The following is a 15,717-nucleotide window of genomic DNA, read 5'->3' as shown; positions in this document are numbered from 1 at the left end:
TTTAGAAGTGATCATTAAGATGTAGACGTTATTTCCTCACACTCTCTGTTCTAAACTCTTCATTTAATTTGTGATAACAAGAACAAACAAGTCAACTTATTGAGATCTAACACTAAAGAGTAACTGTTCATGTTAGTGCATTACTATTTATCTGTGTTGTTGTTTTTACTTTATGGTGTGACAATTTTCTTCAAAATTGATCGGCTAGGTAGGAGTTCGCATTTTGTTGTTCTTCATTGGAAGTGAAAAATGCCTGAGGTTCTGTGTAAGCCCTCAGAAAACAACACACAAAAAAGTTTGAGCAGCAGTGAAATGGATTCTACTTTGTAGACAGCCACCACTAATTGAACATATTTGGTAAATACACTAATTACATTATCACTCTCAACTCTTTTTAGCCAGATCCAATGATGAATTCACATTTTCAGATGTAGCTCAAGAAATAATCTGTAGTAAACTTATTGACCATAGCCACAAAATTTATCGAGAGCCAGCTGAAGTTTGTCACATTGTAACAACACTGTTCAAAATTAAAAAAACAATTTTGCATTAACTCAGTGACAAACAGCTTCTTTGGAATGCAAGTAGCCTTGTTTGTTTGTTTGTTTGTTTTGGAACCTCATATTCTTCATCCCGTATTGTAGACCCTCAGTCTCAATGAATCTTAATGTACAAAGTTGTGTATGTTGATGTGGGCATATTTTAAATAAATCACCAAGCCTTCTCTTTTATCTCATTCTAGCACTCACATTATTTTCTCAGTTAATCTTGTTTTGGTCATCTGCTGCTGTTATTATTTACCAGATAGATGTTTCAATAGTTATCCATTTATCCTTGATTAAAACAAGTAAGGGGCAACACAGAAGAAAATGGTTAATTTTAACTATTTGGGAAACAGCATGACTTTTCACTGTTAGAACTCCAGTGAAAATTCACTGAATTTGTATTTGTCATCTTACGTTACCAGCTGTATCTTCATTTGAGAGAAATGTACAATCAACTATTGATAGCCTCCCCAAACAGCACTGGAGGTAAGTATGGATGTATTTGAAGATCCAAACAAAACAATTTCTATTCCCTTGAATGAGCTTTGAAAATATGAGAGTAAGTCAAAAATTGTCCGGACTTTCTCTATGACTAGGGACCTGAGAAAATTCACATTTTGGAATAAATGTGAATATAGGAACAAAATATGTTTCAAAATGTGAAAACCCAAAATTATTCAATAGATGTTATTTCATTGTGAAATCAGTTTTCAGTTACTGGTATTGCACATTATCTGGTGAAGCTCAATTTGAAAAGATAATTTGTGTAAGAATGTGTTTGCAAACTAAAAGATACGTGAACACAAGGCATCAGTGCGCTCTGTGCTCAGGCACCATGCAATCATGAGTGGTTGAATTGTCTGTATAAAATACATACCACATAATTCAACATAGTACTCAGTTGTGGGACCTAGAATCTTAGAACAAAGAAAAGCGCACATTTTTTTAGTATTTAAAGTTCAAATATTGTTATAATATGGACCCATTTAACATGACGATTTAGGAGTCAGGTGTTTTGAACAGTGGGTCAAATAGCAATAGAGTTTGGACCTGAAATGTCTTGTTTGATCATGCTTACCTCAACATGTGATTGCACAGTAGCCATTAGTGATTGCTTTGTGTTGTGCCTTGGTTGTTGTTTTCTTTTCTTATTTTGAAGTTAGTTCATCAAGGAGTTTAATTATGACCATCAAAACACCAGAAGGGATTGATAATCCCTGTAACCATATGTCTGTTCTGCTTTCATAAAAATGCTGAGATGGGGTGGCAGGAATTTTTTCCCTGCACCACTCCTCTCCCCTGTGGCAGTCATAATTCTAGTTTGTTTACACTCGCAGCTGACTGGCAGATTATAATGTCTGCATTTTAGCAACAGAAAACGAAAACCATTAATGTATTGTGACCAAGCCAAAATTCTCCCCAGGGTGCAAGTAATAGTTATTTTTGGTTGTTGGTTCTATCTGTTGTTTTTTCAAGTGTGGGTCACAAAAGGGTTTCTGCAGATTCTCAGCAGTTCAGACTAACCATCTTCAACAGAATAATCACAGAAAATGAGTTGTGGATTCATCACTATAAACCAGAATTAAAATTAAAAAAAGGGTGGCACATATGGTCATAGATTTGTATGACACACAGATGAGCATGGTGAAAATTTTGATAACATAAACTGTTAGGTCTCCCCCCATGAACCATGGACCTTGCCGTTGGTGGGGAGGCTTGCGTGCCTCAGCGATACAGATAGCCGAACCGTAGGTACAACCACAACGGAGGGGTATCTGTTGAGAGGCCAGACAAACGTGTGGTTCCTGAAGAGGGGCAGCAGCCTTTTCAGTAGTTGCAGGGGCAACAGTCTGGATGATTGACTGATCTGGGTTTGTAACAATAACCAAAACGGCCTTGCTGTGCTGGTACTGCGAACGGCTGAAAGCAAGGGGAAACTACGGCTGTAATTTTTCCCGAGGGCATGCAGCTTTACTGTATGATTAAATGATGATGGCGTCCTCTTGGGTAAAATATTCCGGAGGTAAAATAGTCCCCCATTCGGATCTCCAGGCGGGGACTACTCAAGAGGATGTCGTTATCAGGAGAAAGAAAACTGGCGTTCTACGTATCTGAGCGTGGAATGTCAGATCCCTTAATCGGGCAGGTAGGTTAGAAAATTTAAAAAGGGAAATGGATAGGTTAAAGTTAGATATAGTGGGAATTAGTGAAGTTCGGTGGCAGGAGGAACAATACTTCTGGTCAGGTGACTACAGGGTTATAAACACAAAGTCAAATAGGGGTAATGCAGGAGTAGGTTTAATAATGAATAGGAAAATAGGAATGCGGGTAAGCTACTACAAACAGCATAGTGAACGCATTATTGTGGCCAAGATAGATACGAAGCCCACACCTACTACAGTAGTACAAGTTTATATGCCAACTAGCTCTGCAGATGACGAAGAAATTGAAGAAATGTATGATGAAATAAAAGAAATTATTCAGATAGTGAAGGGAGACGAAAATTTAATAGTGATGGGTGACTGGAATTCGAGTGTAGGAAAAGGGAGAGAAGGAAACATAGTAGGTGAATAAGGATTGGGGCTAAGAAATGAAAGAGGAAGCCGCCTGGTAGAATTTTGCACAGAGCACAACTTAATCATAGCTAACACTTCGTTTAAGAATCATGATAGAAGGTAGTATACATGGAAGAACCCTGGAGATACTAAAAGGTATCAGATAGATTATATAATGGTAAGACAGAGATTTAGGAACCAGGTTTTAAATTGTAAGACATTTCCAGGGGCAGATGTGGAATCTGACCACAATCTATTGGTTATGACCTGTAGATTAAAACTGAAGAAACTGCAAAAAGGTGGGAATTTAAGGAGATGGGACCTGGATAAACTGAAAGAACCAGAGGTTGTACAGAGTTTCAGGGAGAGCATAAGGGAACAATTGACAGGAACGGGGGAAAGAAATACAGTAGAAGAAGAATGGGTAGCTTTGAGGGATGAAGTAGTGAAGGCAGCAGAGGATCAAGTAGGTAAAAAGACGAGGGCTAGTAGAAATCCTTGGGTAACAGAAGAAATATTGAATTTAATTGATGAAAGGAGAAAATATAAAAATGCAGTAAATGAAGCAGGCAAAAAGGAATACAAACGTCTCAAAAATGAGATTGACAGGAAGTGCAAAATGGCTAAGCAGGGATGGCTAGAGGACAAATGTAAGGATGTAGAGGCTTATCTCACTAGGGGTAAGATAGATACTGCCTACAGGAAAATTAGAGAGACCTTTGGAGATAAGAGAACCACTTGTATGAACATCAAGAGCTCAGATGGAAACCCAGTTCTAAGCAAAGAAGGGAAAGCAGAAAGGTGGAAGGAGTATATAAAGGGTCTATACAAGGGCGATGCACTTGAGGACAATATTATGGAAATGGAAGAGGATGTAGATGAAGATGAAATGGGAGATACGATACTGCGTGAAGAGTTTGACAGAGCACTGAAAGACCTGAGTCGGAACAAGGCCCCTGGAGTAGACAACATTCCATTGGAACTACTGACGGCCTTGGGAGAGCCAGTCCTGTCAAAACTCTACCATCTGGTGAGCAAGATGTATGAAACAGGCGAAATACCCTCAGACTTCAAGAAGAATATAATCATTCCAATCCCAAAGAAAGCAGGTGTTGACAGATGTGAAAATTACCGAACAATCAGTTTAATAAGCCACAGCTGCAAAATATTAACACGAATTCTTTACAGATGAATGGAAAAACTAGTAGAAGCTGACCTCGGGGATGACCAGTTTGGATTCCGTAGAAATGTTGGAACACGTGAGGCAATACTGACCTTACGACTTATCTTAGAAGAAAGATTAAGGAAAGGCAAACCTACGTTTCTAGTATTTGTAGACTTAGAGAAAGCTTTTGACAATGTTGACTGGAATACTCTCATTCAAATTCTAAAGGTGGCAGGGGTAAAATACAGGGAGCGAAAGGCTATTTACAATTAGTACAGAAACCAGATGGCAGTTATAAGTGTCGAGGGACATGAAAGGGAAGCAGTGGTTGGGAAGGGAGTAAGACAGGGTTGTAGCTTATCCCCGATGTTATTCAATCGGTATATTGAGCAAGCAGTAAAGGAAGCAAAAGAAAAATTCGGAGTAGGTATTAAAATCCATGGAGAAGAAATAAAAACTTTGAGGTCGCCGATGACATTGTAATTCTGTCAGAGACAGCAAAGGACTTGGAAGAGCAGTTGAACGGAATTGATGGTGTTTTGAAGGGAGGATATAAGATGAACATCAACAAAAGCAAAACGAGGATAATGGAATGTAGTCGAATTAAGTCGGGTGATGTTGAGGGTATTAGATTAGGAAATGAGACACTTAAAGTAGTAAAGGAGTTTTGTTATTTGGGGAGCAAAATAACTGATGATGGTCGAAGTAGAGAGGATATAAAATGTAGACTGGCAATGGCAAGGAAAGCGTTTCTGAAGAAGAGAAATTTGCTAACATCGAGTATAGATTTAAGTGTCAGAAAGTCGTTTCTGAAAGTATTTGTATGGAGTGTAGCCATGTATGGAAGTGAAACATGGACGGTAAATAGTTTGGACAAGAAGAGAATAGAAGCTTTCGAAATGTGGTGCTACAGAAGAATGCTGAAGATTAGATGGGTAGACCACATAACTAATGAGGAAGTATTGAATAGGATTGGGGAGAAGAGAAGTTTGTGGCACAGCTTGACCAGAAGAAGGGATCGGTTTGTAGGATATGTTCTGAGGCATCAAGGGATCACCAATTTAGTATTGGAGGGCAGCGTGGAGGGTAAAAATCGTAGGGGGAGACCAAGAGATGAATACACTAAGCAGATTCAGAAGGATGTAGGTTGCAGTGGGTACTGGGAGATGAAGAATCTTGCACAGGATAGAATAGCATGGAGAGCTGCATCAATCCAGTCTCAGGACTGAAGACCACAACAACAACAAACTGTTAGGTACTTGCTAGATAGACATCAACTACCCTGTGAAAGTCCACTTCAGATTTTTCAAGAACTGCTTTTAAGTGAGGAATCTAGGAATATACCATAACCCTCTACATATTGTTCCTTTAGGAATCACGAAGACAATATTGAACTATGTTTGGTGTGCACAGCTGCGTTTAAGCAGTAATTCTTCTTTTGTTCCACACACAGATGGAAAGGGAAGAAATCTTAATACAGCATAGATCATAAATACCCTCTGCCGTTCACTTCACTGTGGTTTTGAAGAGTGGGAATGTTGAGGTAGATTTAGATGTGTTAGAGCATGCAGTGGAAATATTTAGAAATGCAAACTAAGCTGCTACTTGTTATAGGAATGAGATTGGCAAAGAGTTCTGTTTATAGAACAAGATAAAAGAATGGATGTACTGTACTGCAAACCAATACGCTTAGTATCCATCTGTTGTAGATTCAAAGAGCAAGTTATAAATTTCAACATTCTGAGGATCTTGGAGGACAAAAGCTTATCTCCAAGAATCAGCCCAGGTTCAGCAATAATCATTCATGTTAAACACAACTTGCTTGTTTCACACACAATATCAATTCAGACCTCACATGAAGATAAGTATTTAATTGTGTAATAGCAATTAATTAAGGCAATAGTATATCATAAATAAGTAAATTAATATCTATTGTAAGCCATCAATTGAAGGTTCCACATTTATTTGCGTATTTTTCAGAAAAAGAAAACATTTCGTAGGTGCGAACTTTGGACTAGGTTTGTTTATGTTATCATATACTGTAAGTTATGTGATTATTTCAGTAAAATACAGTTTGTGTTGTTAGTTTAGTCTTACATACTATCCATTTGATTCCCTAGTAAGTAGCTGAAGTGAAAAGTTTGGAAATAAGTGAAAATTTCATATAGTGTAGGCTCAGCTCATTGTTTACTTTTGTGTAGTTGCTTAGTTTCTATTTCTCTGGAAATTTTGAATTAGTATCCAAACTTCAGGCCTATACTTTCTAAGAAATTTTATATATTAATTGAATAGTCTAAGAATTTATTCTTGGTTAATTTAGACTAAAGGTAAAATTTGTTTGCCATGCGTGAGAAATGTATTACTTGCCATAGGATTGATAGTTCTTGAGTATGGTGTGAGAGTTGTTACAGTTTCTTTCATATGGATGACAGTAGTGGTGTGGGAATTGGGGAAATAAACAAGGCTCATTGGTTGTGTACGATCTGCTGTAGAGATAGAAAGATAGTGGGAAAAGAGGAGAAGATTGCTGCCCTTCAGGTGGAACTAGATAAGACAAAACAAGATCTGGAAACGTTAAGAGGGAAGAAGGGAAAAGAGAGTGGGAAGTGACAACAGGCTACAGAAGAAATAGGAATATGACTTCTTCAGACAGTTTTGATCTGTTGTCACAGTTGGAAACTGATGAGCCACAATTAGATGTTGTCCTAGGTAGGACACAGCGAACTTTCAAAAAGTGTTTGAGAAGTAAGAAGTCAGAAAAAGTTGTGAAGAAGAAGAAGAAGAAGAAGAAGAAGAAGAAGAAGAAAGTTGTGTTGTTCGGTAGTTCGCATTGTAGAGGTGTTGGCCAACTGTTGCAGGATGTACTAGGTTACCAGATCATGAGGCTGTTTTACCTAGTGCAAGTCTGGGTCAGGTGATAGAGAATGTAGGTTCACTTCGCAGAGACTTCACAAAGGAAGACACCATGATAATAGTAGGTGCGGTGGGCAGCAGCATAGACAGGGACCCTAGTTATTCAGTTGAGCGCGACCTGGTAAAGATGGCATCAGCAATGAGACATAGCGGTGTTGGACTTGTATCAGTCCTGAGGCGCCATGACCAGCCCCATTTAAACTCTTGTGTTAGGAGAGTTAATTTAGAGGTGGAACAACTGCTTGGCTGAGGTCTGGGGTCTCATATCAGTGTGGGACTGCACTAGGCATTGCCTTCACCTCAACAGGAAAGGGAAGGGAAAACTGTCTGGTCTAGTAGCAAATAACTTAAGTGAGGGCACTATTACAAGTGGTAACATACCTGTGGTACAGTACAGGTGACGTGACAGAACAGCATGTTTTTCAGGGTAGGAAGACAGGCTGAAAATGACATTCACATTGATAAAACAGGCAGCCAGAAAGAAAATTTTAATGTACACAATTCATGCAATAAAACCTAATTGAAACTGGAGATATTCCAAAATTGACAGAAAAATTAGATTTATCCAGTTGGAATCCAGACAGTGCACAAAATCAGTTATCCTTATTGCATCAGAGTATCGGAGGATTAAGGGGTAAGCTTAATGAGTTGCTTATTTGTGTGGAAGAATTAGAATTGAGCAGACCGGTTGATATAATCTGCCTCTCTAAACATCATGTGTTAAATGTTACAGGATGCAAGTTAGCTTCTTACTTCTGCACAGAAAATGTGGAGAAAGGAGGAGTTGCCACATTTGTCAGAAATTGTTTTGACTTCAAGAATATTGATATTAATAAATTTTGCTCAGAGAAGCACTTAGAAGCTTGTGCAACAGAAGTAGTATTTCATGATGGAAAAACGTCATATCACAAAACTGATAGCAAATGGACTACCTGATCATGACATGCAGTATCTTTTGTTAAATGTTGAAACATGTGAGAATAAAAAAAATCTATTAAATCTGAGCTCAGAAGGGTAATAAATCAGTCAAAAATTGTGAATTTTTAGAGATCGCTAAAAGACATGAACTGGATAGATACTTCTGACTAAGGGATAAAATACAGAGCATTCATTAATAAAGTTGCTTCCACTTTTGAAAATTGTTTTCCCCTAAAGGTAACTAAAGTCAAACAGAAGTCAAAAAAATAAACCATGTATTACATAAGGAATAAAGATATGTGGGACAAAAAGGAGATTGTACCTACTATCTAGTAACAGCTCTGATGTTAGCGTTGTAAAACATTGCAAAGAATACTGCAAAATATTGAAGCATGTGATCCAGAAATGCAAGCATCTTTATTATGAGAAAAAGATAATTATACAGGGCTATTACAAATGATTGAAGCGATTTCATAAATTCTCTGTAGCTCCATTCATTGACATATGGTCACGACACACTACAGATACGTAGAAAAACTCATAAAGTTTTGTTCGGGTGATGCCGCACTTCAGGTTTCTGCCGCCAGAGTGCTCGAGAGCGCAGTGAGACAAAATGGCGACAGGAGCCGAGAAAGCATATGTCGTGCTTGAAATGCACTCACATCAGTCAGTCATAACAGTGCAACGACACTTCAGGACGAAGTTCAACATAGATCCACCAACTACTAACTCCATTCGGCGATGGTATGCACAGTTTAAAGCTTCTGGATGCCTCTGTAAGGGGAAATCGATGGGTAGGCCTGCAGTGAGCGAAGAAACGGTTGAACGCGTGCGGGCAAGTTTCACGCGTAGCCCGCGGAAGTCGACGAATAAAGCAAGCAGGGAGCTAAACGTACCACAGTCGATGGTTTGGAAAATCTTACGGAAAAGGCTAAAGCGGAAGCCTTACCGTTTACAGTTGCTACAAGCCCTGACACCCGATGACAAAGTCAAACGCTTTGAATTTTTGGCGCGGTTGCAACAGCTCATGGAAGAGGATGCGTTCAGTGCGAAACTTGTTTTCAGTGATGAAGCAACATTTTTTCTTAATGGTGAAGTGAACAGACACAATGTGCGAATCTGGGCGGTAGAGAATCCTCACGCATTCGTGCAGCAAATTCGCAATTCACCAAAAGTTAACATGTTTTGTGCAATCTCACGGTTTAAAGTTTACGGCCCCTTTTTCTTCTGCGAAAAAAACGTTACAGGACACGTGTATCTGGACATGCTGGAAAATTGGCTCATGCCACAACTGGAGACCGACAGCGCCGACTTCATCTTTCAACAGGATGGTGCTCCACCGCACTTCCATCATGATGTTCGGCATTTCTTAAACAGGAGATTGGAAAACTGATGGATCGGTCGTGGTGGAGATCATGATCAGCAATTCATGTCATGGCCTCCACGCTCTCCCGACTTAACCCCATGCGATTTCTTTCTGTGGGGTTATGTGAAAGATTCAGTCTTTAAACCTCCTCTACCAAGAAGCGTGCCAGAACTGCGAGCTCGCATCAACGATGCTTTCGAACTCATTGATGGGGACATGCTGCGCCGAGTGTGGGAGGAACTTGATTATCGGCTTGATGTCTGCCGAATCACTAAAGGGGCACATATCGAACATTTTTGAATGCCTAAAAAAACTTTTTGAGTTTTTGTATGTGTGTGCAAAGCATTGTGAAAATATCTCAAATAATAAAGTTATTGTAGAGCTGTGAAATCGCTTCAATCATTTGTAATAACCCTGTATAAGGCAACAAAATAAAAACTGTATGGGATATCATGAAGACAGAGACAGGTGGGCTCTAAAAATAAATGACTCATTGGTAACAAGTGCATGTAGTGTTTCAAACCTCTTAAACAAGTGCTTTGTTTGTGTTACTGACAGCTTGGGGTTATCAGGTTTGGTAAACAGTGCAATGGAATATCTAACACCACTCTGAACAATTAACTGCAGTCAAATGGAAGTGACACTGATGTCTCCCAAAGACGTAGCATGTATCATAAAATCCTTAAAATCTAACTGTCCTAGTGATTATGATAACATATCAATGAAGTTAATCAAAGAGTGCTGATGTGAGTTGAATTCTATCTGAAGGTATTTCTATAATCAATCTCTTATTAGCTGAACATTTCCAGACTGGCTAAAATATGCTGAAGTTAAGCCTCTTTACAAAAAGCGAGGTAAAGAGATACCATCAAACTATCAACCAGTTTCACTTTTACTGGATTTTTCCAAAAATATTTGAAAAGGTTGTGTTCAAGCATCTCCTTAGGCACTTGACAGCTAGTGATATATTCTCCATTTCACAGTTTGTGTTCGTTCGGCTTCCGATAAGGACAGCTTTTTACACGTACAGTGAGAATGTACTTAATTCACTAGATAACAAACTAGAGGCTACTGGCATTTTCTGTGACTTGTCAGAAACCTTTGACTGTGTGAATGACAGCATTCTCTTCAGTAAATCAAAATATTATGGTATCACCAGCAGTGCTGTGAAATGGTTCGATTCTTAACTAACAGGAAACAAAGGTGGTGGTGGTTGTTGTGAAATACCTGTGCAGCAAGCAGTCTGTCTTCGTCTGATTGGGAATTAATTACATGCGGTGTTCCTCGAGGTTCCATCTTGGGTCTCTTGCTTTTTCTTGTGTACATTAATGACCTCTTGTCTGTTATATTGCCAGATGCCAAGTTTGTTTTGTTAGCAGATGGTACAAACACTGCACTAAGTATCAAGTCATGAACAGATTTAGAAATAACTGCTACTTAAATTTTCACTGACTTTAATAAATGATTTAAAGCTTATTCACTGTCATTAAACTTTGAAAAGACTGACTATATGCAGTTCAAAGCCTGTAAGAGATTTCCTTCCAGCATGTGTATAACATATGAAGACATGCAAATCGAAGAGGTTGACAGTGTTAAATTTCTGGGGTTACAACTCAATAATAATAAATCCAGTTGGGAAGGGCATACCACAGAATTGTTGAAGCACCTAAACAAGTCTGTATTTGCAGTGAGAATGATAACAGATGTAGGAGATATAAATATAAAGAAACTTGCATACTTTCATTGTATTATGTCATACAGGATCATATTCTGGGCTAACTTGTCAAACTGAGCAAAAGTTTTTAGCATACAAAAGCATGTAATAAGACTCATTTGTGGTGTAAATACAAGAACATAATGTATCTTAACAGGGACTGTTAGACCAGCTTAAGTAAAAATGTCTGATAGATTTCAATTTTACAGTGCTTGGTCACAACAGTCCAGATTAGGTATTTTGTGTGTGATATACTTATTAAAAATGCATAACTATATTTCATTCTGACAGCGTATTAATTCTGTAAATATTATCATTTCCAGTTTACTGTAATGTGCTCACCTATTTTGACAATCTCCTGACAGATTATCGGGGTAGTGAGTATTATATTCAGATGTTTTTGCTTTTTATTTTATACTTTCTGAGTTATTCCACACCCTCTCATTTCTGGGTCTATGGTAAAAAAAACTGAATCAAATTAAACTAAGCTAATAATCTAATCTAATGTAGCATACAATAGGTGCAGATCACTAGGTAGATTCCACCTTCCTAGATTTCTGAAACACAGTGAACACCTCATCACATAGTTGATTGATAAACAAGGTTATACAGTGCATCTTTGCAAATAAGTGAAAGCCTCTGAACAATTTTTTGATAGTAGAAATCAGTATATTATATTGGATGCCAAATATTCAACAGAAACAAAAGTAACATCACATATGCTCAAGAAAAATTCAATAGGATAACTGTTGTTCTCAGTATATATAAATTATTATTTGTGAGGTAGGGATAGCAACACACTCAGATTGTGGTGGTGCAGTTATCTACAGTGAAGTTTTTTGGAAAATTAAATAAATAAATACAGGACAACAAAAACTGTATTGTCACATGGTGTACTACATGGAGCATTAAATGTTGGTAAATGCGAGACACTAACCGTAACAAACAGAAAAGACTCAACATGACGTGATTACAAAATTGGTCTTTAATTTCTGTAGCCTGTCACTTGATTTTGAGTAATATCAGTAGCAGGGAAAGCAGCTAGAAGTCTTACATTTGTAGGGAACATCTCCAAAAGTTTGACATGTCTCTAAAGGAAACAGCATATCACATGCTAATGTGACCAGTATTGATCCTGGAAGAGGAAGAAACAGAAGAAATTCAGAGAGGTGTTGCTAAGGTCCATGTACTGTCCTTTCTGTTTGTATGTTCTATAACATATGCTATTCTTTTATCCTTGGTGCATTTCGTCCTCTCTTACATGCTTCTTTCACTGTATGGCAGTAATTGCTGCAGATGTGGAAGAAGACCCATATTCCCCCACCCCTCCCAGTCAGTGGTCCGTGGTCCGTGGTTCCCCCCCTCCCTCCCCCCCTTCATCTATATATAAACTGACAATGCAACTTCCATTTGCTTACTCTACATCTACATCGATACTCTGCAAGCCACCGTATGGTGCATGACGGATGGTAACCTGCACCACTACTAGTCGTTTCCTTTCCTGTCCCACTCGCAAATAGAGCGAGGAAAAAATGACTATCTATATGCCTCCGTATAAGCCCTAATTTCTCATATCTTATCTTCGTGGCCCTTATGCGCAATGTATGTTGGCGGCAGTAGAATCGTTTGGCAGTCAGCTGATTCTCTAAATTTCTTATTCTCATGTGAAATGAATGATATGGTCACAGTGAAACTTTATAGACATCTTTTGAATTGGAAATGTTTTCTTCATTCACTTGAAGTTAATGTCAACATTCTTATCAATTTCAGACATTACATCTATCTGTTTGGAATTAGCATATTTTATTCTGGATCTATGCTTCAATGTGAGTGAAAAAAAAAACACAGCAAAAAGAATATGATTTTAAAGAATCTGAAATATTTAAGGCTATTTAAAATCATTGTGTAATCAGTATGCATTGAACTTCCAAAGAAATTATTTCTTTGTTAGCACTATTTTATAATTTGTTTCTTTGTAGGTATTGTGGACAGAATCGAGTTGGAACCAGAAAGGAGCAGTGATCCATCTCGTCTTTACAAGCTGGGTGGCTTTCAGATTAAACTATTGCACCATGCTCTTACGGAGTTCCCACTTGCAAAAAAAGTAATTTATTCTACATGCTCATTGAATGTTGAAGAAAATGAAGAAGTTGTGCAGAAAGTTATATCGTATTTCCCTGACCCACCAGAGTTTAAGTTGGTTAAGAAAATTTTGCCTGACACATGGAAAAACCGTGGCAATAAATGTTATGTAGGTGGTAAATATTGCCTGTATTCAAGACCAGAGGAGGATTTAACCAATGGTTTCTTTATTGCAGTATTCGAAAGGCATAATGGTTCATGCGAAAAAGAAAAATGTATTGACAAATATACTAGGAACCTGGAAAAACCTGAAGAAACCAGCTTAAAAATACCAGAAACTGGTATGGCACACACAGAAATTGCTTCTTCACATGACATTTTGAAGGACGATGATAGAAAATTTAAGCTTGTAAAGCATAACAAAAAGAAAAGTAAGTTAAAGGTATGTGATGGAAATACCACTGCTCTCGAAGAAAGTATAGAGGATGAGGTCAATGGACTTACAAGGGAGGCTACTACCAGTGGAAAGACATATCAGACAGAACATTTTCAAAACAAGGATTCTGTAGTACGCAATCGCACAGAGAACCTCTGTCATGAGACCAGACTGGCAAAATTTGATCAAAACTTAAAAGCAAAAAAACTGAAAAAAAGAAAAAGTGTGTGTGATCATACAAATAGTTCACAGGAAACTACTTCTGGCTCTCTCCTTGGTGACATTACAACTGTTAATATAATATCTGAAAAAATTTCTCACGTTGGGTCCAACACTTCACCCAAAAATTTGACTGTAGAGACTGGAAATAGAACAAAATCAAAATCGGAAGTAAGTGATGATTATGATACAGTATCAGTGAACCACAAACGAAAGAAACAAAAAACTACTAGCAAATTTATTTTTAGGGGAAGAATAGATAAATCAGAAACTCACAGTTCCGACGAACATAGCTTAAGACTTGATATTCCAAAAGAAGTAGTTAATATGAAAAAGAAAAAGAAGACATTGGTAGAAAAATCCAATGAACTTGGTGATGTACAAGAATCTGAAGACAGCAATATGCTGAATAAAAGACACAGCCTCAAAAAGAAAAGAACATCTCATTATGATGATGATGATAGTGGCAGTGTAAACATTTTAGGCAATGTGACAAGAACTGATCTGAATAATGTTATCAGTGATAGTTATGACAGTCCACTCAATAAATTTAGTTATAATTTGGAAGAAACAAATCATTCAAAAAAGAAAAAAAGGAAGAAAGAGGAAAAATGTGATAGGTAGCATATTCGAAAATGAACTGAGGTTCTTGCATGGAATTTAATGCTGATATTATTTATCAATGTTATTTCCCTAGGTATCCTGGAATGGTAATATGTGTACCCATGTCGAAGACTCCCTGCTGTGTTTGGTAAATGTGCTGGTATTGGGTACATACAGTAACCAAGTTCAACAGGAATTCCATGACACAATATAAGAACAGTTGTCCTCCTTACATGTAATATGAAATGGAAATAAAGGCACGTCATCAACAAAAACGTCTTTAGGCTAGTAATATACACCAGTCAGTTAAGAATAGTGTGCTGTATACCCTAGAAGACACAGTTTTGAGAAGTGCATTGCAAAGAAAAAACCAAAATACACATGTTGTAAAATCTAATTGTGCCACACCAGTCAAGAATGAAGAATGACCCTTCTATGCCTCCATTTTCTAGACAGTCACTCATATAATGACTAGACATGTACAAGAATTTTTTCCATTTTTGTGAAGGAAAATGTTAAATAGGACTTGTCAAACTGATCGGTATGATGTATTTGGAACTTGTATTTGTTTCTTACAGACTATTTTGATGTCTGATTTTAATAAAACTGTATTTCTTATTTGCATTGCTTTATTCTTTTCAACGTGATTCATGTCATTAGTTTGACTGTTTTACAGTCACATGCATTTCTTTACCTCTGTAAATTTTAAGCATAAACCAGACAAATACTGTGTAAGAGCATTAGAAAAAGTTAATTCTAGTCATGAAGAAGAAAAAATTAGTTCCATCTTTTGTGGTATTGTTAAATTTGTGTTTACTTAATTGTCAAAGTCCCCTGAAAGATGGAATGCCAATGGCACCATCTTGCCTTTTTCAAATTTTTATTTGTCTTTGTGTCATACTTTATCTTGATGTTGAACTTGACAAGGTAGGCTTATAAGTCATAATGGAAACACAGGAGGACAATTTATGGAAATTCAAAAATGGAACAGTTTGTTTACATTTTTGGGTTCTCAAGACTGCTAATATATTTCCTGATCCCTCAGCATAGTGTTATTATTGCACAGACACATTCAAGATAACAAAATAGCAGAAATATTCTTGGTGAAGAGCAATAAAAATGATGACTAGAGAAACTCCCTTTGATTTATTAAAGCTGCTCATAGCCAAGCTGACTGATCCACCATCCTGCTTGCTGAGCG

At 37.5% G+C, this 15,717-nt stretch overlaps 1 protein-coding gene across 1 annotated transcript in view; it reads left to right on the top strand.

The window, feature by feature from the left end:
- The window catches only part of LOC126175453 (28S rRNA (cytosine-C(5))-methyltransferase), an 87,218-nt gene extending 72,084 nt beyond the window's left edge, over positions 1-15,134 (top strand). Inside the window, exon 6 of the mRNA XM_049922256.1 lies at positions 13,156-15,134. Within this exon, the coding sequence (XP_049778213.1) occupies positions 13,156-14,537 (1,382 nt within the window). The 3' untranslated portion in view covers positions 14,538-15,134. The remainder of the gene's footprint in view (positions 1-13,155) is intronic.
- The last annotated feature ends 583 nt before the right edge of the window (positions 15,135-15,717 follow it).

The sequence above is a fragment of the Schistocerca cancellata genome, chromosome 3 (assembly GCF_023864275.1).
Source record: "Schistocerca cancellata isolate TAMUIC-IGC-003103 chromosome 3, iqSchCanc2.1, whole genome shotgun sequence".
Taxonomy (NCBI): Eukaryota; Metazoa; Arthropoda; class Insecta; order Orthoptera; family Acrididae; genus Schistocerca; species Schistocerca cancellata.
The sequence above is the reverse complement of the archived record's forward strand: the minus strand, read 5'-3'. Positions and strand labels throughout refer to the sequence as shown.